At 45.0% G+C, this 26,645-nt stretch overlaps 1 protein-coding gene across 3 annotated transcripts in view; it reads right to left on the bottom strand.

The window, feature by feature from the left end:
- The window catches only part of KCNK10 (potassium two pore domain channel subfamily K member 10), a 130,822-nt gene that overhangs the window by 13,286 nt on the left and 90,891 nt on the right, over window positions 1-26,645 (bottom strand). For all 3 annotated transcript variants that reach the window (XM_045071544.1, XM_004739106.3, XM_013057888.2), the window contains exon 4: window positions 24,702-24,862. In XM_045071544.1, the coding sequence (XP_044927479.1) occupies window positions 24,702-24,862 (161 nt within the window). The remainder of the gene's footprint in view (window positions 1-24,701; window positions 24,863-26,645) is intronic.

Below are 26,645 nucleotides of genomic sequence, written 5' to 3'. Positions count from 1 at the left end.
AGCTACACGTGCAGAGCTCTGCTTTTGGTCTGGTTCGGTTTGGTTTTTGTTGAAATGCAAACACATCACCATGGTAATACAATTGAACTGAGAATAATTTCTCAAAGTGGAAAGATAATAGGAACTGCCTCACAGAAGAATTGACTTTATTTTCTGATATTAGGATGTTTGCCACACAGATTTCTTTTTAAGAGGTCCAGTTCCAACAGATAGTTTCAACATCACAGTGAACAGCTACGTAATACCAGCAATTCTATATACCATGAGGACAGTTTGTAAACACCATTTGCCTATAATCTCCATGGCAGAGACACTGTAAACACACATTAGTAAGAATCAGGCAGCAAAATCTCCATGGAGCCTTTGGAAAATGTCCTCCTCAAAAGCTGAAGACTCAACTGTATTTTGTTTCTATTCAGCTGGATAGCTGAGTTCACACACACACCAGGTTTTGTCTGAGCCACACTGCAGCATCTCACAGATTATTGGCCCATTTGGGGTTTTGTTAGTATCACCATGCAAAGTTTTTGAAAAAGCTTTTGGGTAGATAAAATTAAGCCATTTTGGTCACTGAGATGCCAATGTAGATTCACCTGGCATAGAGAAAAATGAAAATCCACAAGTAACAGAAATTCTCAGCTGTTCTACTCCAGGAACACTTTCATTAAAATCTTTAAAAGTTTTCTGTTCTAAAATTCAGTGGCTTTTAGGATTCAGAGATAATACTCGATCGGAACACCAGAGTTTGTGCTCAGAACACCAGAGTATGTGCTCAAAATACAACCTGTTAATTCACTCAGTCCATAATTTTTAAGGACCTTTTACATATCAGGGGCTGTGCTGGTTGCAAGGGACACAGCAGTTTTAAAAAAGAGAGCAAAGTTCCTTCCTCACATACTGGAAGGCTAGTGGGTGAGGCAGCATGGGAACCTGTTGAGACTTTGGCTGAAAGCAGGCTTTGTGGCGCTGTCCATGGTGTCCAGCCCTGGTCTAACTATTGAAGGCAACCTAATGACATCCCACTGATTCAAAATATCACCTGCGAGAGAAGAAAGAAATATTCTCGTAGTTCTGGTATGTGGAATACAGAAGCATGCCAACCATCATGGATGATCTTTGGGTCTCTGTTAGCTAGGCATTCCGAAACTGGGTCCCAGGGCCTGGAACAACTCAGAGGCAATCACACCAATGCAGGAAACACCCACATGTAACCTGGGCTGAAGAATGGTCCTTCTCTTCAGCTGAGGTTTGGAAAGCAAGCCCATGGAAAGGATAGGAGGCTGGGCACACCTCCTTATGAGCCACTTCAACAGACTAACTCCTAGCAACCGCAACAGATACCCCACCTAGCGGCTCACCTATCCAAATTGTAAACTGACCTTACCTGGATTTTAGCAGTATAGGGAACAATATGTCCACCCCAAAATGCCCTCCCACCGTCATATATAAGAGCATACAAGAGTAATACTACAGTAACAATGCTACACACACCTGAAGCTGCCTCCCTCTTCTCTCCCCATGGCTCCCCTGCTAACAGGGTTCAAGGTCATAGTTCATTGGCCAAGCAATCTACAATAGCCAGGGAAACAAGATTCCACCCCAATGTTCTTTCTCATGCAGGGGACTCCCCCTGCTTTAACACACATGGCCTCTCTCCAGCCTTACTCTGACCCAGGAACTGAGCACTCTGCCTCTTCCTCTCCCTTTCTTTTGGGAACAAGCTGACCTCTAGAAGTGGCCTCATGATTTCCTAATTCTGGGCCTGTTATTAAGAAACCTATTTTTCAAAAAAAAAAAAAAAAGAAAGAAAGAAAGAAAGAAAGAAAGAAAGAAACCCATTTTTCCACAGATATAAACCATATTCTCCAGTGTTGAGAAAATATAGTAATACTAGGTTTCAGTACATCATCTCCTTTGTCTTACTTGTCAATCAGCTCATATCTTGGGTGGAAACAAAGAGATGCTATTTATTTGGCTCCTTCAAAGACCCCCACCATCTCAATTCTCTTCTCCATAGTCCTCCTGGTACCATGTTTTTTTTTTTTAATGTTAGTGACAGCTCAATAATTACTTTACCATGAAGAAGAAAAAGGTCAGACTGTGTTCAGTGGGGTAAGTTCTCCTCAATGAAAGGTGAGTTCCCTTCCTGACACTGTAGCCCCCTCCCCCCACCAAGGAGGAACACATATAATGAAAGCAGAAAGGAAGGAAATTACAATGGACCTCCTACTGAATGGCCTGTCCTAGAAGGAGATGAGGAATGGGGGAAGTCATTAAGGTAGGCCAGGCCCCAGTTGAGACTCTCTGAAGGGACAGGACCTTCCACAAAGACAGGACAGGCTGAGGGAGGACCTTGGGAAGCAAGAGTCCTAATGCAGCCATGTAAAACACTGAGTAAAATAAGTGGTTCACTGGGGATTATCAAGGAGACTCTGACTCCTCCTTGTCCTTCCAGGCCATCTCCAAGCCATGTCCTTGTTCACAGGAACCAGCATCCAAGGGTACCCAGAAAGTGTGGGAGAAAAGAAAGCCCCATACCTCCATTCTCAGCAATGAACAGCCCAGAGAAAAGGTCCTGGTGAGCTTCTGGTGGGCTGCCCAGGATACCTGTCTACATGCCCAGGAATCAAGGTTAGTGACAAAGAAGCATGCATTTTCTGTGACCTACTATTTATTTTGCCTGTTAGGAGATTTGGAGAAAGCCCCCAAGATCAGCCAGATTTAGGTCAATACCTTAAAAACCCACATGGGTATCACTGAGTCAATACCTGGGCAAATCCCTGGGTTTTACTGGGGATGTGGCTAGCAATGCTCTCCAAGGGTCACACCACGCCTTTCCTTCTTTCTAGACAAATACTTTTTAATAAAAGCACACAGGGCTGCTCACCTTCATAAAACTATAGACAATAATGAAATAGACATTAAGAAATCATATGGGGAAAAGATGTGGCAACTAGAAGAGAAAGAGGCAATGAGACGCAAGAAAAAAAAAGTCCATGAGAAGGATGAACACATAGAAAAAGACTTTGAGTATATAAAGCAGAAATGAAGCCACAGTTTGAGGGTCTAGAAGTTTCCTGGAGGTACAAGAGGGCTGCCCAGACAGGCCTGCACGGAATTGTTTGCAAGACAGAAAGCAAACAGCGAGAAGATAGAAAGAGATACACCTGCACTTTCCAGTTAGCCTGGGAACAGAGAAGTTTAAAGAAGAATGAAACACAGCTTCACAGAAAAATCACTCAGAAATTAATCCTAAACTAGGAAGACTGGCATTTGAGGCAGCTTGATAGAAACATCCAGATCAGACAAGATTTCTTTAGCAGAAAATTTTCCAAGCCTGTGAATGGAGTAGAATTCTGTAACTTTTCTGTTCTTAAATTCAATAAATATTTATTGTGCACCTACTGAGCTGAAGTCCCTGAGGAGAAAACAGAACAGCCCTCCTCCCCGTACAGAGGCTGAGGCACACCAGCGACTCACTCTCAGCCTCCCCAGTGCAAAGACTCAAGCACGCATTCCAGGCTCCCCAACCACAGAGACCTAAGTCATAGGTCTGAGACCAAAGTCATACTCTGACTCAGACACTAGTGAGACAGGTGACAGGTTTGTTCTTGGAGTATCCCCTCTATGGTTTTCTGTGTGTTTTCCTCTTTTCTCTCTCTGGTATCCTAAGGCTATCCCTAGGGAGGAGCAAAGATTCGCAGAGCCATCCTTGCAGAACCACTTTCTTCTCTGCCACAGACTCATTAAGACTGGGCTAAGGTTCGGGACAGAGAGAAGGCAGGATGGCCATACAGCTTGGAGAGGAAAGAAGGGTGGAAGGGGCTGCCTCTTCTTAGGGTCTTCCGAGTGGCATTAGCAGAACCTGCTGTCTGGAGGGCCAGGGGCGGGGAGGAAGGGGTGAGAGGCACAACCCTTCTCTCAAGTGGACACAACTCCCTCGGCACCTGTGCCCAGCCCAACTCAAAGGGGTCCTGGTTCCCTCTAAGTCTCCTGAACTGAGATGGAGAGACATGGACCCTAAACAGGAGGGAGGCGTGGAGTGAGAACTTTGCCCCCAATCCAGGTGCAACTGGACGGCACTAGATGGAAGCTTCCATGGAGCAGTGACATGACAGGCAGCAGTGGACACACCATCCATAAGGAAGCAGAGACCATGTGGGTTCCATCCTGGGGCTGGTGGCCACAGTGATGAGATCAGATCACATTTCCAAGGGCAGTCACAAGGGTGGTTCTAGAAGCAGCATCTAGGGCCCAGAATCACGGGCCAAGATGGGGGGAGCAGCAGGGCCAGCTTCTATCTGTGCCAGTCAGAGAAGGCAGTGGCTTCCTCTGGAACCAGTTCTGTGGCATGATTTGGCTCATTGTTCTTGGCTGGGTACCTCCCATGTCTGGGTCTCCATCCAGCCCAGGAATTCAGTAGCTATCTAACACCCTTAAAAAAATTTTTTTTCTGCTTGAATTATCCATTAGTTGGTTTCTCTTCAACCAGCTAAGCTGCCTGCCTGCTGGTGCCTCTCCTGGAGGTCAGGGTAAGCCGGTCTCTGCCTCCGGCAGGCAGGTCAGGGACATGGCCTCAAGGGGTCCTCATGACAGGCAGAAAACTCTGAACTCCAAGACCAGCCCGAACTTGAATGTGACATGATATATAAATGCTTGGGCAATCTCCCAAGATTTCTAAGTCTTCAGAGAAGTCCTGTCAGAAATGACAGCTAGTTTTCAGCTGTGGTGTGGAAGGGGCTGAAAGCATTCCTGGGAAAGAGAGTTGGAGAGAGCAGGATCAGACCCTGGGCCAGCTGAGGCAGAGGGTCCGACCCCTGCAGGAGGGGACCCGTAGCACCGCCCAGAGAGGCTGCTGGTCAGCGCGGAGACTGACAACCCAACGTGAACAGGGAAGACACGGGCTGCAGCCAGGATGGGGCACACGTCAGGGACAGCCCCCGCAGGCTCCAGAGGGCAGAGGACCCTGGGAAGGGGGGCTGTGGTGGGGCCCGCTGGTTGCCAGTGCAGCTGCATTTGGGGCTAAAGATGCAAAGAGAGAAGATTCCTAAGTACAATTATCGGCATGTGAACAGTACATCTCTTGGACGATGGGTCTTTACGTGATTTTATTCTCTTCTTTGTACTCTGTTTTCCAAAGTCTCTACAATGGCCGTGTTGTCTTTGTCATCTTTGCAACGAAGGAAAAAGGAAAGGCTGGAAGGGAGAGGGATAAGGAGAGGAAAAGAGAGAGAGGCAACAGGAGGGACCGTGCTCCTGAATGTTGTGTGGCTCTTTTGAGAAATCCCATCAAAGTCTTTGACAAGGCAGCCTGTCTTTTCCTTTGGGAAAGAGATGATGGCCATGCCCTTGAGAAACACTGGAAGAGAGAAGGAGTCTATACTCCCCACAGGAAAGTGAAGAGAGGGGCCTTATCTAAGCCCTCAGGATCCCAGGGACAATTTGCCAACAGCGGCGGTGGCCGCCACGAGGACATGGCCTTGTTCCAAGGCGGTAATTGCATCCTGCCTGCTGTCCTGCCACCTCCTCATCCCACAGGACGTGGCCACCCCCTTCCTGAGCAGAAGTGCCGGGGAGCCCCACTGTTGGCAAGCAGCCACTGGCCTTCTCCGTCTTGCCTATAATTCCAGATCTTTTCGCAGCTTACTCGCTAAAGAGAATGAATCGGTTACTGGGGCTCACAGTCTCGTGTCATGCTTCTGTTCTGTCTGCTGGGATGTTCTTCCCCTTTCTACACATCTCAAACTCCTGTTGGCTCCTCTGAACACAATTCCACGTTTGCCTCTCGCAGGAAGCCCTCTCCCTTCTGGCGGGAGTGTCCCATCTCCTCCGGCTGTCTCTGGTCCCGGCGCGTTCCCCAGTCAACCGACCCGCGCGTCCCCCATTTGCTGTCCAACTACATGCTGTCTCCCTGTTCAATACAACGACTCCCTGTCGTTGTATTGAACATGCAGTGTGTCTTTCTACACTTGCTGCCTCTTTGTTAGCACCCAGGGAAAGCAGGAGAGCAGCTACTGAAGGGAAGCTAAAGTACGAAGGACATAAAATAAAACTGTTGAGGCACCAAGAGATATACTGTCAGGGTTTTGTCACGTCGGACGCTAGAAGGGGAACATATTACACAGAGACCCAGATGATGGACATACACACACGTCACACGGTACACATTTGCAGGATGAAACTGAATATTAATAGCATGGAACTGTCTCAGTGGGAGAGTCCGGACTATTTGAACATGGCTATTTACACAAGGATAGAAATTATACGCATGTACTCCTGGAGTTACATAGGAGCTCCCTGGATGGCCTTTTCCCCGCCTTACAACCCCATTTAGAGTATAGCACTGTAGGAGGTGACTGGAAAATCTGTGAGGTGTTTTTGGTCATCACACCGATCAGAGGGGCCCTCCTGGCCTGCGGCGGGAGGGGGCGAGAAGGTTCAGACACCCTGTCTGTGAGAGCCGGTGCCAGACCAGACAACAATCCCAAATTTTGTGTGAGTTTTGACTATCCCTCTGAGGAAACTTCATGTTTATACTTACCTGACCTGAGAACTTAACTCCCTTTCATGTATAAATATACATACATGCACGTGTGTGCACGCAATTTTTTTTTCAGCATGATTTCAATATAGGCTTTTATAATTTATTATTTTTTATTATTTATCATTATTTTTATAATTTTTTTAATTTTATAAGACTGTGACTCCAACCTACATTGCAAAAAGGCTGAACTTTGACTAATTGGAACCCTGCTGTGAATTGTTCTCCCTTCTGGAAAAGGACATCATTGGGAGGGGGACATCCCCTGTGGCATCTTCGTCACTGGGAGGACACACCTGAGCTGACCCACGTCTGGAGCGGAGGAACTCACCGCTCTGGTGGCTCCCAGAGGGTTTCATGACCAAGTGTCTATGACTAAAGCGTGTTATTTTATTCTAAATGGCCTACCTTTTATCTCTCCTTCATATTGGAGCTGGAAAGTAACATTGAAACTGGCAGAATGAGAGGCGTACATCAGTTGCATTCTCCTTGAGGTTCATTTCAGTGTTGTAAATGGGCACCAAGGAACACTTGCTATTAAAGAGGGTGTTGGGTATGACGGGGTTGAGAAGCAACAGATGAAAGTCAACTGTACATCGTATTCGAGGTCGACTCGAAGGGTCTGTAGAATTTCACTTATGGGTATTGCCTGATGAGGCAAAAGTCCCTGGTACATAAATACCATATGCCATGCGCAATAAGCAGTGTCAGGGGACAGCTCTCCTACTGGACCACCCTCCCGTCAAAATAATGGCAATTCAGAGGTTAAGCCCAGAACATTTTTTTTCCATTGACATTTATTGGCACATGATGCGACCTTTGGTTTCCAGGTCATCTTCCCTACCAAAATGTATGACGATGCTCATTCACTCACTCATCGGGTATGGACTACGGGGTCTCCGGGTGCCAGGCGCTGGGCTGGAGACTATGCTAAGGAGCAGACAGGACAGGGCTCCCCAGAAGCTCTCAGGCTGACGGGGACGGCAGGCATCAAACATGTAACACCAATTCGGGAAGATGAATGTTATTCTGGGGGTGTATAAAGTGCTATGGGAATGCCGGGTGCTGACCTCACTCAAAAGTCAGAAAAAAGGGACACCTGCATGGCTCAGTCGGATAAACATCTGCCTTCAGCTCAGGTCATGATCCTCGGGTCCTGGGATCGTGTCCCACAACGGGCTCCTTGCCCAGCAGAGAGCCTGCCTCCTCCTTCTGCCTGCTGCTCTCCCTGCTTGTGCGCTCTCTTTCTCTCTCTCTCTCTCTCTTTCTCTGACAAATAAATAAAGAGTCAGAAAAACCTCCCTGAAGAGCTGACATTTACCCTCAAAGCTGGAGGGTGATGGGGACGGTCCAAAGCACCATAAATACCCCATCCCAAGATAAGATCACGGCACATTCAGTGTAGACACAGGCCTTTTGGCTTTCCCCTTCGGGAGCAGAGATATCGCCCCCAAATACAGCCCTCAAGGACCTCACTCCAAGAAATCACGCTGACCGTAGCTTTTTCTTTTTTTTTTTTAATTTTGATACAAGCTTTTCACAAAATACGGTTAGTCAGTTCACCTTTTTGTTGCTTCCCTAGTACTAAGAGAAGAATTTGAATTCAAGACATTTCTAGAAATATTATTAACACTAAAGGCATGTGATCATTTTTTTAAAAATAGAAAAGGGATAGGAAGCAGTGTGCCCACTCTTCAGGCAGGGCGGCAATCTCCTCAGTCCTCAAACTGCCCCCCACAGTGGCTCCCAGAAGCAGGTGTCCATGGTTACGGGGCCTTCTGGACAGGTCCTTTTCCTCCTCTTCCCTGGAGAAAAGGTTCCCAAGCCTCCAAAGGAAGGTAAAAGAGAAATGTGCCTCATAGAAATACAGAACCCAAAGCAGCAGAGGCAAGAAGCAAACGGCGATGTCAGAAAAAGGACGAAAGCCAAAGAAAGTGGCCAGACCCCTGCGAGAACGCCATATGGCCTGGATAGGTCTGCGTTTTATTTTAAATGTTGATACTTGCTTTCTTGTTAGCGTTGCTGCCAACTCTGTTTCAGTACTCAGTAAAATTCATTTTTAAAAACATCACACAGAAGCTCTCTGTACTCTATTCTTAAAATCATACATAAATTCCTATCCTTTTTTTAACTGCATGCTATATGGCCCCGTTCCTTGTTCAGACTACACGGCAAAGCGGTGTTAAATTGGAAGGGAAAGTCCTGTTGACTGATCAGAGATGCCCAACACATTTGTTTGTACCTACTCAGCAGGAAGAGGTAACCAGCCTGTTGGGGGGGCGGGGGTGCAGATAAGTAGGCAGCCAAATAAATAGGCTCATGTAGAAGGACTATTGATGTTTCTGTTAAATTCACTACTGCTGGGACACCTGGGGGGCTCAGTCGGTTAAGGTTCCAACTCTTGATCTCAGCTCAGGTCTTAATCTCAAGGTTGTGAGTTCAAGCCTCACACTGGGCTCCATGCTGGGTGTGGAGCCTACTTTAAAAAATAAACAAAACAAAACAAAATAATTCACTTGTGCCAAGGAACAGAAACAACTAACAGAGAGGATCTCACTCCATCTAAACAAAGCCATAGCGGCAAGCACATAGGATCTGAACAGGAGAGACAGGGCGTGGCACAGCAAGCCCATTTTGATATTTCGGGGCCAGGTGTCTTTTGGGAAGAAAGTCTGGGAACATTCTGAAGCTTTATTAAAAATATGAACTGGCCCTTGTGTTCAGGGTCTAGGGAAAGCACACACAAGCTGAAAGGCAATCAGCATGTAGCTAAAATAAATTCTTTTTCATTCTTTGACTTTCCTTTTACTGGAATCTACATACGTGATGGGATGTCACGGGTACATCAGCACATATATTTACAGCCTATTAAGTGCACCCAAAGATGCAGAGCTCAGACAGAATAGCAGGGGCACACTCAGAACTTCTGTATTCTTTCTCTGAGTCCTGGCCGAGGCATCTTTTCTTTGTAGGACAATGTCTGATAACGAGCTTTGTCCCAGACCCAAGCCCTCCTGCCTCTCAGATTCCCTCTGTTACTGCTGCTCCCTAAACTCCTCCAGCCCATGCACCTCCAAGCCCATTCCCAAGAAGGGTAGGACTGAGGGGAGCAACAGCAAGCATCTCTTCTGCATTCAGATTTGTGGGGGTGCTGCACAGCCTGTGCACCCTGGGTGCATGGAAAGGAATCTGGTTCATCTCCCCTTCTCCAGCCAATTCACAATCCCAGTAAGTATTTACTGAAGTATGGATGCCTCCAAAGTGCTTAGTGTTGAGCAGGTATGACAAGGGTACGGGAAAAGAAAAGAAAAGGCATAGAAGTTCTCCATTCAAGGCCTGTACGCTTTTCTTTAAAAGAGCAACCCATCGTTATGCAACATAAGACAGGTGCTGCCCTGAAGGTGTGTGTGATGTCAAACACAAGCTGGAATTCACAAGTCCCTCCTCTGGGCCCCCATCACTAATGACACACTTGTCCTGACAGGAGCAGCATTTACTGAGCACTGACCAGGTATCAGGCAGGCTCTCAGGCATCAACTAAGTAGGAAAAGAGGGAGCTACTACCTTAACCTCATTTTTCAAATAAAGAAATGGGCGCAAAAAATAGGCACATAGATCAATGGAACAGAATAAAAGACTCCGAAATAAACCCACAGTTATATGGTCAATCAGTCTTCAATAAAGGAGGCAAGAATGTCCAATGGGCAAAGACAGACACTTCAGCAAATGGTGTTGAGAAAACTGCTACCTGCAAAAGAGCGATCCTGGACCACTTTCTGACACCATGCACAAAAATAAACTCAAAATGCATTAAAGACCTAAACGTGAGACCTGACACCATAAAAGTCATAGAAGAGAACACAGGCAGTAATTTCTCTGACATCAGCCACAGCAATACTTTTCTAGACAGGTCTCCTGAGGCACAGGAAATAAAAGCAAAATTAAACTATTGGGGCTTTATCAAAATAAAAAGCTTCTGCACAGTGAAGACAAATAATCAACAAAGCTGACAGGAAAAAAAATGAAAATAAAAAACAAAACAAAAACCTGAAAGACAACCTACAGAATGGGAGAAGGCATTTGCAAATGACATATCTGATAAAGGGTTAGTATCCAAAATATATAAAGAACTCATAAAAATCAACACTCCAAAAAGAAATAATCTAATTTAAAAATGGGTAGAAGACACAAAGAGACATTTCTCCAAAGCAGACATCCAGAGGGCCAACAGACAGATGAAAAGATGTTCAATACCACTCATCATCAGGGAAATGAAAATCAAAACCACAGATATCACCTCAGACCTGTCAGAATGGCTAAAATCAACAACATAAGAAACAACAGGTGTGGCGAGGATATGGAGAAATAGGAACCCTCGTGCACTGTTGCTTGGAACGCAAACTGGTACAGACATTATGGAAAATAGTATGGAGGTTCCTTAAAAAATTAAAAAATAGAACTACGATCAAGTAATCACATGATTGGGCATTTACCCAAAAAATACAAAAACACTAACTAAAGGGGAACATGCACCTCTATGTTTATAGCAGTATTATTTACAATAGTCAAATTATGGAAGCAGCCCAAGTGTCCATTGATGAATGGATAAACAAGATGTAATGTGTACATACACAAACACACACACACACACACACACACACACAAAAACATACACAATGGAATATTATTCAGCCATAAAAGGGAATGAAATCTTGCCAGTTGCAACAATATGGATGGAGCTAGAAGGTACAATGTTAAGCAAAATAAGTCAGAGAAAAACAAATATCATGTGATTTTACTCATATGTGAAATTTAAGAAATAAAGCAAATGAGCAAAGAGAAAAAAACAGACAGAGAGACAAACCAAGAATCAGGATCTTAACCGTAGAGAGCAAAGGGATGGTTCCTGAGGAGGGGGGCAGATGGGTGACATAGGTGATGGGGATTCAGTAGTACAGTTGCCGTGATGAGCGCCAGGTGTTGCAAGGAAGTGCTGAATCCCTATATTATATACTTGACACTAATATACTACTATATGTTAACTATACTGGAATTTAAATTAAAAGCTTAATTTTAAAAATTAAAAAAAAATTTAAAGAAAAAGGGGCATAGCCCAAGGCACATGGCCAGTAAGTGGTGGATCGGGGCTTAGGCACTGAGGCAGTGGCTCCAGAGGGAGGCTACCTGAGCCCCCATCTCATCATGGACGTCAGTTTTTATCTATGTCTGTTTCTTCCCGGGGAAGGAGGGTCTCCTGTGCCTCATCACATACCCCAGTGTTGAGAACCCAGAAGGCATTATTTGATAATGGCTTATTAAAGTGACCCGGGGAGAGGTAGGAAGGAGCAGCCACAATGGGAAGCCGGAGAATGAAACATTGCAAAGCAGATAAAACAGTGTCAGAGCAACAGCAAGGCCAGGTGGACACCGGACGTCCCCAGCATGCAGAGACCCCAGTTGGCCTGGCGTCGGGCCGCCCTCCCTGCCAGCAGCTCTGTTGCAGGGCCAGAGCTGAGGAAGCACAACGGGGAAAAGCACAGGGACGCAGATGGAGCAGAGGGTGGGGAGCTAGGAGGGCAGGTGCAAGAGCGAGATGAGCCACAAGGCACCGCCTCGCCTTTATGCCTCCAGCGTGACTGGACGGCATCTGTTGGGGCAGCCAGGACGTGAGGAGGAATCAGCGATTTATCAAATGCTGTCTTTGCAGCCTTTGAAAGTGGAAGAAAAAGAAAAAAAGCAGAAAACAAGTGCTGGCGAGGATGTAGAGAAATTGGAACCTGTGTGCTTTGCTAGTGGGGATGTAAAATTGTGCAGCATTGTGCAAAACAGTCTGGCCGGTCCTCAAACTGTTAAACATAGAATGACCGTATGACCCAGGAATTCCACATCTAGGTCTGGCTCAAAGGAACTGAAAGCAGGGACTCAGAGAGATATTTGCACACTTGTGCTCATAGCCCCATTATTCCCAACAGCCAAAAGGTGAAGCAACCCAAGTGTCCATTGGTGGTTGAACAGATAAACAAAAACCTGGTATATACACAGAATGCAATACCGCTGAGCCTTAAAAAGGATGGAAATTGTGACTTGTGTTACAACATGCAGGACTCCTTAAAGACATGACGCTAATGAAACAAAGCAGTCACTAAAGGACAAGTCCTGCCCAATTCCACTTATGGGAGGTCTCCAGAGTGGTCAAATTCTCAAAGACATAAAATAGAACAGCAGATGCCAGGGGGCTGGGAGAGGGCAGAGTGAGGAGAGAGTGTCGGATGAGTACAGTGTTTCAGTGTGGAAGGATGAAAAAGTTCTGGAAGTGAGGGGTGGTGATGTTTGCACAACAATGTGAATGTCGTTAATGCCGCTGAACCGTACGTTTTTAAATGGTGAAAATGGTAAATTTCCCACAGGAAAAAAAAAAATATGCATAAGGAAAAACATTGAAGCAAGGTTCTAAATTATCCCACTAACTCCTGGGGTTACCTTAAATGAGAAGAGAACCTCTTTGAAACAGTGACTATGGCCAGGACAAAAATGTTAATTCCGTGGGGAAACAAACAAACAAAAAACAGAACAAGGAATAAGCGCTGATTTGAAAAGCCAGTTTTGCTCAGTCCCTTTGTATTCAACTTTTTTGAGTATAAGAATCCCTTTTAAACATTAGAAAGAAATTCCTCAATACCCAACAATAGAATGTTTTGTGCCCACTGATTGAATTCTTAATGATGATTCCTCTACGTGTGTTCGAAAAAGGGTAGTATATATGCTGAGGTGTACTATTTATTCTGTCTACCAGCCATGTTTGAAGCACAAAAAGTAATTCTCTGATCCTTTAAAATAGCACCTCAGGCCCCTACGAACCCACTGCCCACAGGGTGAGAACTGCCCACAGGGTGAGAACCACAGTTCTGTGCTAGCAAGATCTCAGCAGTGAACTCCCAAGACACGGTGCAAAACCATTAGGTCAAAAAGGCTGTGATGCACAAATGAAGCTCTTTGCAGAAAATAAAAAGCAAAGCATTTACGCCAGAAAGACAAAGTGTGTTTCCTCTAACAGGAATGCACATGTCCTAGGCTAGACTGAACTCAGCCAGCCCTGCCTTACACAGAGCTCTCAGAACCTGGATGTCTTCTAAACAATCTCCCTTTCCTCAAGCAATGAGAAATTTATCAATGACTACTGACATGCAATTGCTTAGAACTCACGTTCGTTGCTGATCTGGTATAAATATGCTGATCATATACCCAGCACTGTGATGGGCAGACTCAGCTCAACAAGGGCGTTTCTCAATTTTAATTTGTTGTAAGCTACACTAGAGTGGGTTATTACTTGCTTGACTCACAGAGGTAGTATAAGGCTAAACGTGAAAAGAAAAAAAGAAAAACACTTTTTTTTTTAACATTGACATATGTAACCAAAAAAGAGAAAAGAGTTCTATAAAAGGCAAAGGATTATTACTCTATTATATCAGTGCCTTCCAGCGTGACCAAACTAGCCTGTGAAAATTGGTGATGACGGGTGAACATGGGAAATCATCATCCACCTGTTAAGCTGGTTTTATGAGACTAATAAAAAAAAAAGTGAGTCCTAATAAAATTCTTGCATTAAATTCATTAACTCAAAAGTATCTGGAAGCTTTATTTTTTAAAGATTGTATTTATTTATCTGATAGAGACAGAGAGATCACAAGCAGGGAGTAGGGGAGAGGGAGAAGCTGTCTCCCCGCTGAGCAGGGAGCCCAGGGCGGGACTCGATCCCAGGACCCTAAGATCATGACCTGAGCTAAAGGCAGACACTTAACCAACTGAGCCACCCAGGCACCCAGTGCCTGGAAGTTTTAGAAAAAGTTTACCATGTGGTAAATCTAAAGCATCACTGGACTTGCGGTGGCCCCAACATGCAGATATAAAGTGTCTTAATAATACCCCTGAGATTCTAGAAAGTGATCATGTGTTCAATGGACAAGTCCTAACAGATAATGAATATCCATAAAAATCCTCCCCAGACTTTCCTCCACTGGATGACCATTGAGGAAAAGCTTCTTCTACAACATCTCTTGAGTTTAGGACTGAGTTAAATCCCCACTGAGAATTAAGGTCTTGGTGTCGGTTCCCTCAAACTCCACATTCTTAAAACCATTGAAGCAGAGTGTTGAGAAAACCCCATAAAACCAGGAAAAAGAGAGCGCTTTTGAGGGCAAGACCAACAGTCTCAGATCACCAAGAGGCTTGGCTTTGAGCTTTGTGTTCCTCTTATTGTCAACACTAAGTGAGTTGTATGAGTGGGCAGTGAGATAAAGAGCAGAGACTGCAGAATATCATCTGCCTGGAAACTTCTCTCTCGCAGGTGGCCCAAGATGAGGCAGCCATTGGAACAGCATAAGCCCCTCTTTTATGAGCTCCTCTCTGCATTAGTCACAAACTAGACATGAGCAAAGGGGCATTTAAATCCTAGGTGACTGTCCAAGACAAGGGAACAGCAAGAAATAGATGTTTGCTAATAGTAGGGAGATAGCACAGGTGCACAGAGAAGTATCAGAGGCTATTGTCCAACTAAAAGTATTGACAGATCAGATGAGGTTGGAAAACCAAAACCCTTGGAAAGCAGAGAAAGATAAGGCCAATATTAACTTTTTCTCAACAAGCCATCTTGATCTGTCTCTAGGTCTTACAAAATCTTCCATGGAGACTCTTCTGAACCATCAGATGCCAACCCTACCTTACAAGAGAAAGAAGGAAGGAAGGAGAGTGGAAAGACTAAGTCTCTGCATGCACACCGGGGCATGGCCACCTGCTTTGGAATCCTTGCTCTATTGCTTATGGGCTGGGTGACCTTGGGCAGGTCACAGAGCAGTCTAAGCATTCCAATCTCATAAGATTAAGAAGATGATAATGGTCTCTCTGGGAAGGCTGTAGTGCAGATGACTTTGGGTGAAGCTCACAACCCAGGGTCCCGCATACTGTAAACTCTCGAAGCAAATTAGTAACTCATCTCTAGACTTCACTACGGAAGTGCCATAATACTCAGTCTGACCTCAACTAAATCCTACTAGCCAAATGACAAATCCAAGACTCTCTACAAAGGTCCTACACATAGGAGTTCACAAGTGATTGGCCATCCCTAAGTAACAATCAGATTCCCAGAAGCTACCTGCGATTAAAGCTTACCAGAGAGAGAAAGACTTTGTTAAAGCTGCCCTAAAAATGTTTAAATGTTAAATACTATGTGGGTAGTATTTTACATAGTTATATTTTAGGCAGAGTTCGAGAGCTTTAATGTTTATAGAAAAGAGTAAAATGCATTTTAAAAGCCATTAAAGCCTACAGTGATCTCAGATGGTAACAGGAAACACCAAACAGACACCAGTGAGCTCCCAAAGATGAACCAAGCGAGAGGAAGAATCACACATTCGATTGGTCCTTACGGGGTCAGCTAACATCAGTGCTGAGATGGTTTGCCTGCTAAAAAATGCCAGCCAGAACAATCACTGTATGTATATCATCAGGGTCAGGCCCCAGGCATTTTCCTTCATCGGGGAGAAATGATCTTATGCCCAGAGAATAACATTTCTAAAGCTCTCTTTAAAGACCCATGTGAGAGAGGAGAGCTCTGGGCAGGAACGGCACCAACGCTGAAGAAGCAGTTAAGACCACTGGTAGGGACCCTGGAATCAAGTGGAAGATTTAGCCAGGGGAGCTGGGCCTGCATCTTGGGACCTGTGAGGCAACTGACCCCTCACATTTCAGCAGAGCTATGGCTTAACTGGGCCAATTTTGCCCCAAGGGGACATTTATTAATGTACGGAGAGGGTTTTGGTTGTCATAACTGGGGGCACTCATGGCCCCAGCATCTAGGAATGGAAGCCAGAGATGCCACCAGACATTGTACAATGCACAGTGCAGGGCTCATGAAAATAATCCAGTCCCAAGTGTCAATCGTGCCAAGGCTGAGCAACCTTGACTTACAGGAAGAGAGAAAAGAGGGGGTCATTCATGGATTCACAGTCTGTCATTAACAGATGTTTGTAAGTGGGGTACCCGGGTGGCTCAGTCGGTTAAGCAGCTGCCCTCCAGTCAAGTCATGATGTCAGGGGCCTGGGATCGAGTCCCACATCGGGCTCTCTGCTCAGTGGGGAGTCTACCTATCCCTCTCCATTTGCCTCTCCCCCTGCTCGTGCTCTCTCTCTCTCTTTCTCTCTCTCTCAAATAAAGAAATAAAATCTTTTTTTTTTAAGATTTTATTTATTTATATGACAGAGAGAAATCACAAGCAGGCAGAGAGGCAGGCAGAGAGAGAGAGGAGGAAGCAGGCTCCCCGCTGAGCAGAGAGCCCGATGCGGGACTCGATCCCAGGACCCTGAGATCATGACCTGAGCCGAAGGCAGCGGCTTAACCCACTGAGCCACCCAGGCGCCCCTAAAGAAATAAAATCTTAAAAGAAAAAAAAAAAAAACAGATGTTGTGCAGTCTGGTTTATGAATGTCATTTATGGATTTGTCTCAAGTTCACATCCATGCTTATCATTAAAGCCAGACAATATCCTTAAACTAATTTAGAAGAGGCCTGCTTGATAAAGCTTTAAAAATATTTACCTTCCTTGAAATTGTTTTTAAAACGATTACCTCCCATCCCCTTCCAGTCCCTGAGGGAAAGTAAGAAAGCAATTGTTCACATTAAAACCAGGATCTTCTCTCTGATCAAAATAAACCCACACGATCCACGTAGCATGAATTCCACTGAGTTATGTGTCAGGAATTTTCAATACAGTATACACCAGTGTAGGTGTGATACAGAGGCAAACAGACACGTACACGTATGTGCACACACACATACACACACACACTCACACTTGGGCACTCTCAGCCCACCACCTCGTCCTCCCCCCGCCCCTTTAGGCTGGTGTGCATAACTAATACTGGATGAATGTCTCCACTACTGGTAGAACCAGAAATTGTAGCTGAACCCACAGAGCTGAAAAGAATACCCAGTTTCCAAAACAAGAGCTTTTCTCTTCTTGAAATGACAGTTCTTTCGAGTTAAGCCCGTTGCCCCCCGGGGGCTAGCTCAAAGAACACTTGCAAGTAACAGAAGGCTCCTGCCATGTGTGCCCTTCAGAGTCCTTCCCTGACTCATGCCAGGCACATGGCAAGGGCCCCCAGCAGTCCTTGGCTTCCACTACCAGCCCCTGCCTGCAATCCAAAGTGATTGATTAGCCCACTAATTGAACATCTTTAGCAGATTGAGACTGTCATCACCCCATCTTAAGCATCTCACAGCCTCTAAAGTCCCCAAACAATCATGGCACTGATAAGCCTAGGGTAATGTGTTACTATTTATCAGCTACACCAAAGCTCCTTTGGTTCCAAATAAACATTTCTGCTATAACCATGGGGGGTAAGAGGCCAAAGAAGAAAAAGGGTGTCTCTTGGTTTTAAAGGTAATATCAAAAAAGCTTGCTGTTCAGCCAGATAAAGAGAGGCAGCTGCTTCCCACCAGAGGCCAAAGTCCAGCTCAGAGCAAGAAAATGGGATCCAGTCCCAAATCTGACCAGGTTTCCTATACCATCCTATCAGGTGATACTCAGCCTGGCCCAGCAGAGCCAGCCCACAGCAGGGAGAGGGAGAAGCTTCCCGCTTCCAAAATCTGCTTCAGAACCCAAGGCCAACCTTATTTAAAATCCCAAATAATTATCTTCCTTGCTAACTGCCCAGATTTCCCTCTGGAAACCCAGGAAGAATTATTTTTACTTTATGTTCTAAAAATACTTATAAATCATCTCCATAAGTTAGCACGACATGCTCAAAAATCTTACACTCTACGTTGGTTTCCTAGCATGGATTAATATATTTGACAGTAAATATTTTTGGCCTACCTGGAAGAGGTTAAGGCAGGATTACTGGCTCAAGTCCAGGGTATACCCCCAACTCACTATGTGGATCTAGGCACGTCATTTAACTAATCATGGGCTCCATTTCTCAGATGTGAAATGAGCCTCACAGAGTAGTGTTCCCCAAAGAGTGATCCAAAGGCCAACTGCACCTAAATTTTAAGGATGCTTATCACCCTAGAGTGGGGCACACAGGTAATCCTGGACATCACTTGTACTCACGCATTTTCTCATCCTGGAAATCACTTCCTGGAGCTCAAACAATGCATTCCAGGCCCCCTTTGTGGTTGGGTTGGGCTGAGTGATTAGTTGGAGCCAATGGGCCAAAAGACAGAAGCTCCTAAGGGCCAGGGTGCAATGCCCAGCTCTCTTCTTCAGCCTGGTGGGTTCCCAGGATTACAGCAGCTCTTGCAAGAGTGGAAGAAAGATAGGATTGTTGGATACCCCAGCATAAGTTAGTCTTCCCTGACAGATTCAAGGATCCCAAAGACCACCTGAGTTATGACAAGGAGGGACGAGAGCTTCCCTATGAGTGGTCTTTGTAGCTAGTAGTTGACTGGCACCTGACCCAGATGCTGTCATTTGTTTACCCCAACTTCTTCTTTGCTACCAGAATTCTCATTTTGTTCCTCATGGCAAGGTAGTCAGCCCCAGGAGACGAAGATGATTCCTCTGTGCCAAGGGTTCTGAAACTTTAGCAGGCATCAGAATCACCCATAAAGCTTGGTAGACACAGATTGCTGGACCCCAATTTTGGTAAGAATTTTCATTTCTAACAAGTTCCAGGAGAATACTGATGCTGATGGTCCAGGGAACCAGACTTTGAGAACCACGGGTCTCAATCAATGGATCCCATGCTTCTCTGTCAGATACGCACTTTCTTATCTTCCCTTGTAGGTGGGAATGGTCATACGACCCAGTCCTGGTCAGTGAGACAGAGGGAAGTCTGCAGGGTAACTTCTAGGGAAGGTTTTTCTCCCATAAAAGGAGACATTTGTCTTGCCTTAAATGTGACTGAGTGAAAACATGATATTTAGTCCTGAGGCAGCCATCTTGCAAACCATGTTGAAAAGATAATATGCCAAGGACAGCAGAGCAGAAAGAGAGAACAAAACATGGGTAAACTCATGTGGAGTTGTGATTCATAACAGGAAACAAACATTTGGTCTTCCTCCCATGACTGGCACAAAGGTCCTAAAACCCTTGGAATTTCCTGTGATGACAGTGACAAAGGTGTTTTTTGTTACATCAATGACATTTGGATCACCTAGGAATGGGGGCTGGTTGCCAGTGGAACCAACCAGAAATAGACATTTGAAACTTTCAATCCCACCCCCTGATTCTGAGGAGTGGGAAGGGTCTGAAGGTTGAATCAATCACTAATGGCCAATGATTGAATCAATCATGCCTTGGTAGTAAAGCCTCCATAAAAACCCAAAAGGAGGCAATTCTAGGAGCTTCCAGGCTGGTGAACAAGAAAGTGTCTATGTGCTACTGTGTCAGGCCTCAACTTCCACAGGGACAGAGGCTCCTTTATTCGGGACCTCTCTACGCATGTTCTCATCTGGCTGTTGACTTACATCCTTTACAATCCTTTGAAACAAACTTGTAATCTAGTGAGTACACTGGTTTCCTGAGTTCTGTGAGCCACTGTAGCAGATTTATTGAACCCAAGGAAAGGACTGTGGGAATCTGCGATGGACAGCCATGTAGTCAGAAGCACAGGGAACAACCTGGACTCATGCCTGGCATCTGAAGTGAAGGACTGAGCCCTTAACCTACGGGATCTGATGTTACCTCCAGGTAGATAGAGTCAGAATTCAGTTGAACTGTAAGACAACCAGGTGGTATCAAAGAATTGCTTGGTGGTGTAGGGGGAAAAGTCTGCACATCAGAAATGGTACAACGATCCTCAACTTCTCACTGCACCAAACCAGAAACAACCTTCCTCCAGGCTTCTCGCTATGCAAGATAAGTAAGTGTTGAACTTTAACTCATGGTTAATCAGTGTTGGGGCAATGTCTATCTTCCTGAACTCGTGCTCCACGTGAAAGGACCTCAGCCAGAGGAACATTCTGGTGGCTCAGTCAGACAAGTGACTTACAGGTGGCCTTGGTGGAAGGGACTGAGCTCCTTCACCTCAGTGCCCTTCTTCTCCCATCTGAAACCATCTGCTACAGAGAGGTATACTTTGATTTTCTCTCTATGATTTAGCAAGGTTACTGGGGCTGACCCTGCTCTCATTGACGGGGCCTGGGCTGCCGATGACTAGAAGAGATGGAATTTCTAAAATGGCCCATAAAAATATCCCACCCTCATCCCCAGGACCTCTGCTGTGATGAGCTACCATTCCCATAACTATGATATACCATATGGCATGGTTGACCTTAAGATAGGAAAATTATCCACATAAGCCTGATCAAATCACGGGAGCCTTAAAAGCAGGGCATTTTCTCAGGTTGGTGGCGGAGAGACAAAGGGAAGTCAGAGAGATACAAAACACCAGAAGAATCCCATGTTCACTTTAAAGATGGAGGGGCCATGTGCCAAGGAATTTAGACATCTCATAGAAACTGAGAATGGGTGGCCTCCGCCTGACAGCCAGCAAGGACACAGGAATCTCAGTCCCACGACCACTGGCAACTGATTTTTGCCAAAATCTGAATGAGAGTGGAAGCAGATTCTTCCCCAGATCCAGAGCCCAACCGAGCCAACACCTTCATTTCAGCCCCGTGCTCTGCTGAGCCCAGCACCCAGCCAAGCCCGCCTGGACTTCTGACCTGCAGCGCTGTGTTACGATAAATGGGTGTTGTTTAAAGCTTCTGCACTTGTGATAATCTGTTACACATCCAGAGAAAACTAATGCAGCAGGGAAGTCCTTCTGATTCAAGGTGAAGTGGTTAATAAGTCTCTTTGGCATCAGAACCAAAGCTATAGGACAGCTGGTAGCTCAGTCTGTTCAGGGTCTGCCTTGGGCTCAGGTTGTGATCTCCAGGTCCTGGGATGGAGCCCCATGTCGGGCTCCCTGCTCAGCAGGGAGTCTGCTTCTCCCTCTCTCTCTCTGTACCTCCGCTTATGTTCTCCTTCTCTCTTAAATGAATAAATAAAATCTTAAAAAAAAAAAAAAAGCTATATCCTCCGATCAGCTTACCAGCAATAAAGCCGACTTCTTAAACTTCATCTGACTCCCCCATTTTTCAATTATTTCTGATTTCAGAAGAAAAAAAAAGAAGGGGAAAAAAGATTTTATTTATTCATCTGATATAAACCCCAGTAGGTGGGTATTGTATTACTCTGCAGCCAAAAGCATTCCTAAATAATACATTAACCTCCAGCAACTCTTTAAAATGAGGCTCAGACCTGGGATAAGGGAGAAGGACCCAAATCATGTCACCTCAGAACACAGGCACCCAGAAGGCTTATTTTATATTTTATCTTTACTCCACTAAAAATCATCTCTTCCCTATAGCTGAGAGAAAACACAGCAGATGAAGAAAAAGACTTAATCCTTAAATGGATGGGGGGGGGGATGTATCTTCCCCACAGGAACTAAAAATCCACAACCTCCAATTTCAACGAAGTTTATAAAATTTTTCAAAATGTTCAGTTTTCGGGGCGCCTGGGTGGCTCAGTGGGTTAAGCCACTGCCTTCGGCTCAGGTCATGATCTCAGGGTCCTGGGATCGAGTCCCGCATCGGGCTCTCTGCTCGGCAGGGAGCCTGCTTCCTCCTCTCTCTCTGCCTGCCTCTCTGCCTACTTGTGATCTCTCTCTGTCAAATAAATAAATAAAATCTTAAAAAAAAAAATGTTCAGTTTTCAAGTAATCATCTAAGAGTAGCTGGCCTTTGAGATGTCATTTAAATGAATGGCAAAGCGCTCTGAGATTTTCCACCAAAACTACAGGCAGCCAGCGAAGTGCAGATGGGTTGTTTGTGTATTCAGGAAGCACGCTTCTCCTCCTCCTGGAACTCAGTCACCCCTTCCAACAGCACCCTCCTCCGATGTTCTGCAAATGCATACATCGCGGGCTGCCAATTCCATAACACACTGCGGTTTCCTTCCTAAAAGACTCCCAGTCTTTGATGGCACTGCAAGGAACTGAGTGCCATCAGCATAAAAACGAAATGCAGGGTTTTTAAGGCTCTGTCCCAGAGTCCTTCGAACCACCCATCTGAGAGGCAACTTTAAGGGAAGGAGACTTATACTCTCTACTTGTAGTTTGAAATTCATTAGGGGAAACTAGTCCCCCAATTCAGTAGCAGATGTGGTCACAATGATGGCAATCTCTTTCTTCATTTAGAATATAGTAACTAATTTTTTTTTCTAAATGGGGAATTTCAAAAGCTTTTAGTGCAATCCTTTCTTTCTACAAATAAGGAAACTTAGATCTAGAGAAGCTACATAAAAATAAAAATGCCGGGTCAGTCATTTCTCCATTTGAATCCTGTTCTGAGTGTTCTATCCACCAGACTCCTATCTAACTTGGAGGGCCGTGAGGCCCTGGTTAACAGAGCACCTCCGAGAAGCTCAAAACAGCTCCTGGAGATGGGTTTGGAGATGGAGACTTGCCATGTCTGGTTTAGGGAAACCTGAACATTTGAGAAGCAGAAAAGCTGAGCCTTGACGGTTTCCATGGTGACCACTGAGCCCAAGTCTATGCTCTAATGAGCCAGCTGGCCAGCCAGCACCTGGGAGCAAAGGTTGTGGGACATTCCAGGAATATCCACGCACAACTGAGCTCCTCAGAGGAAATCAAATGGGTGGCTAGGCTGCTAGTAAGGGCTTCTTTGGGGACACATAGACACAGCAGATCTCAACTCATGTGTCTTCCATACATCATTCCACACAATCATCACCAAAACCTTCTAAAGTAGATTTGAATTCTATCCTCCTCTTTCTCACCGATGAGTAAACTGAGGTCGCTCACCCAGGATCACTGAGCTCATTAAAGATAGCTCTAAGCTAGTTCTCCTGCCCCATTCCTCCGCTCTCTCAAACCTGAAATTGTTCACCTGCAGAGCGCCCCTGTCTTTTTCTGAAGAGAAGTTATATTCTTGTCTCCGAGAGAAAAACAAGTGCGGTGTTAGAGCTCACCACTGATCTATCTTTACCCATCATTGCTAGATTCCAAAACGGTCTCAAATAGTCACTTTTAAATATTAAGTCATCATCAGAAACAATTCCCTGAAGAAGGTTTGAAAGACTCGAGAACTAGGTCAGTAACGAAAAAGAAAGCAAAAATGATGCTACGCCTGAGCCAAACAAGTTCCCTGTGAGATCATACAGATAAGTGTTAGTTAAAGGGCATTGAGAAGCCCAAGCCAATGGCATCTTCTCCAAAAACACATCACTGAGGCCAGGAATGCCATCTTTAGTAAATAAATTCCTTGAGTTGAGTTTTTGTCCCTTGTTTAAAGGTAAGTGTTCCCAGGAAGAAAAAACCCACTAAGATAATGGCAATCATCAACACCTTAGTATAAGTTAGTACATGCTACTACTGAGAGAGCACTCAGAAATGAGATGACAGAGAGGGTGGGGCCATGAAGAGACAGATAAAAAGCATGATGGCAGAATCTGGAAAAGGCAGGCTTCTGGAAGAGGTCTTAGAAGCCAGGATCAGCCTAAAGATACCAGACCTAGAAATAAAAAGGAGTGAAGAGTTTCCAATAACAAAACAAATGGATTTACTTCTTTACGTTATTGCCAATACACTTAGCAAACTATCTTCCCTCTTTAAGATGGAACTGAGTACGCCTCCCGTCTTCAGAAAACCTCATTTGGGACCACCTATACTTAACCCTCTTGTGTTGTGATTCCAGAAATACCACTGTAAAGAAGGAAACTGCTAAAGAGAAGGGAGTTTAGGCACAGTACTTGTGACTACCATAGGCCAAAACAGAAAATACGATTATGACATAAACTCTTCCATTAAAAGTGACAATGAAAAGAATAAATGAAACAAGGTGGGATCAGGAGGGAGACAAACCATAAGAGACTTAATCTCACAAACCAAACTGAGGGTTGCTGGGGGGAGGAGGTAGGGAGAGGGGGTGAGATTATGGACATTGGGGAGGGTATGTGCTGTGAAGTGTGTAAACCTGGGGATTCACAGACCTGTACCCCTGGGGCTAATAACACATTCTATGTTAATAAAAAAATATTTTTTAAAAAAGTGACAATGATATGATAACACCCTAATCATTCATTCTAGATCCCGTCGGGCTAAAAAGCCAGTTGGATTGCAGAGGTGAAGGTTTAAATAGACGTGGTACTCACTCGAAAGACCTTCTCCACTCTTGCAATGCTCTTCCCAAAGATGGTTCCAAGTTGGTCTCCAATTCCAGCCAATAAGAAACCAAAGAGCGGAATTCCAAAGATGGCATATAAAATACAAAAGATTTTGCCTCCTTCAGTGCTTGGAGCAATATTCCCATACCCTGGTGAGAAACAGTAAAAAGAGAGAGAGAGAGAGTGGTGAGGTGGCCAAGAAATGAAAGAGCTGAATCAAAGAATCCACAGATTTCTTAAAGGGTTTCTATGCAATCCCGCTGCACAAGCTTCAGGGAGAGGAGCATCATCAAAAATCTAACATTCAGGGGACGCCTGGGTGGCTCAGTGGGTTTAATGTCTGCCTTCAGCTCAGGTCATGATCCAAGGGACCTAGCATCGAGCCCCGCATCAGGCTCCCTGCTCAGCGGGAAGCCTGCTTCTCCCTCTCCTACTCCCCCTGCTTGTTCCCTCTCTCACTGTGTCTCTCTCTGTCAAATAAATAAAACAGTTTTTTTAAAAATCTAACATTCAAAACATTACTTCTTTTCCTTCTCTCCCTGGAAAGAGTTTTAAGGAAATCCAGCCTTCCTGGATCTTACTGTGTTTCATTAGATTACATTTTAGGAAATTCACAGTCACCTAGAATTGCACTGCTGGTGAAAAGCAGTATCTTCCATTTCAGAAATACCAAATACCTTGGACATATGTGTTCAGGGAGATGTGAAGGTCCAAGGAGGCCTCACCGTGGCCCTTTCTAGATTGGAAAAGAGCTTCTCCTTTAGTCTCTTCCCACAAGCCTTCCCTCCACTTGACAGACTGGCTGTCTTCCACATTGGGCTCTCTAGGCTGATGGGTGCTCTGCATTGGGCAGGGTATGTGGTCTAGCACAAATGCAGAAAGGACCCAGGGATCATATAGCTCCATCCTGAGAAGCCTGAAAACAGCAGAGCAGCGAAGGAAGCTCGTGCCTCTTCCCGCACTGACGGTGATGTTTAGCTCTACTTGACTCTTTTTTTCTTGACTGGGAACTCTGCTTCGTGTATGGGTCCTGCCTCTCCTCCCACTCATTTCTTTCATCAAGGGCTATCAGGTGCTAAAGACATGTTTATTAATGGGATGGGTGTTTGAATATAAAAGAATCTTTTTATAGCCATGTCTACAATATGTATTTCAAATACTGCTTGAAAACACCAACATCTGCATTCTTAAGAATTTTGCAATTATGTAAGTAAATTCTGTATAGTGAGTACTGGGCTTCCTCTGTGTGAATGGGGCTAAGGGAAGTAATACTGAAGGGGAAAGGCTATGGTATTGGCATGAGTTATAGAGAGATGAGAATCTAAATTTCTCAATATTGAGTTTCATGCCAATGAATATTGCCGATGAATATTGCAGTATTATGCTAACTACCATCTGGAGAGTCACCCAACAGTTCTCCCCTATTAGGGTAACTCAGGTGGGGCCTGTTTCCAAATCCATGTGATGGGTGAGTTACTGGGTTCATGGTCGCAAGCAGCTAGGCTTGCGGCACGTTGGCCAAGGCCAATGTTGATGCTGCCCATCCTGCATCTCCTACAAGCCTCGGGAACTCGCTGCAGCCGTCTGCTTTTGGGTGGTGAGTCACCTGGCTATTTTCCTTTTCAATTTTCTTGTCAGAATCATTCAAACCTTTTATCATGAAATTATCTAAATTACAGTTTTCATTTCTCAGATGAGTGTTCAGGCAAGCCTTCCTCCTCTTGCATTCCTTTTACTCAGCACCGTTTTCATTTAACTGTGCAAAAAAGGCTCTTGGAACTTTTTTCGGGTGCTTTCAAGAATATGGACAAAACCATTTTTCTAAGTGTTGCCCAGGGAATAAAGGTGCCTACACAGCTTCCCTTCACACAGGTCAATGGGGATCTGCGGAAACATCTCTGACTCTTGCTTGACTGTCTCCGATCTGTCGGA

Source organism: Mustela putorius, unplaced genomic scaffold (genome assembly GCF_011764305.1).
Source record: "Mustela putorius furo isolate JIRA1106 unplaced genomic scaffold, ASM1176430v1.1 tig00000129_pilon_pilon_pilon, whole genome shotgun sequence".
Lineage (NCBI taxonomy): Eukaryota > Metazoa > Chordata > Mammalia > Carnivora > Mustelidae > Mustela > Mustela putorius.
This window is presented reverse-complemented; position numbering and strand designations above follow the sequence as displayed.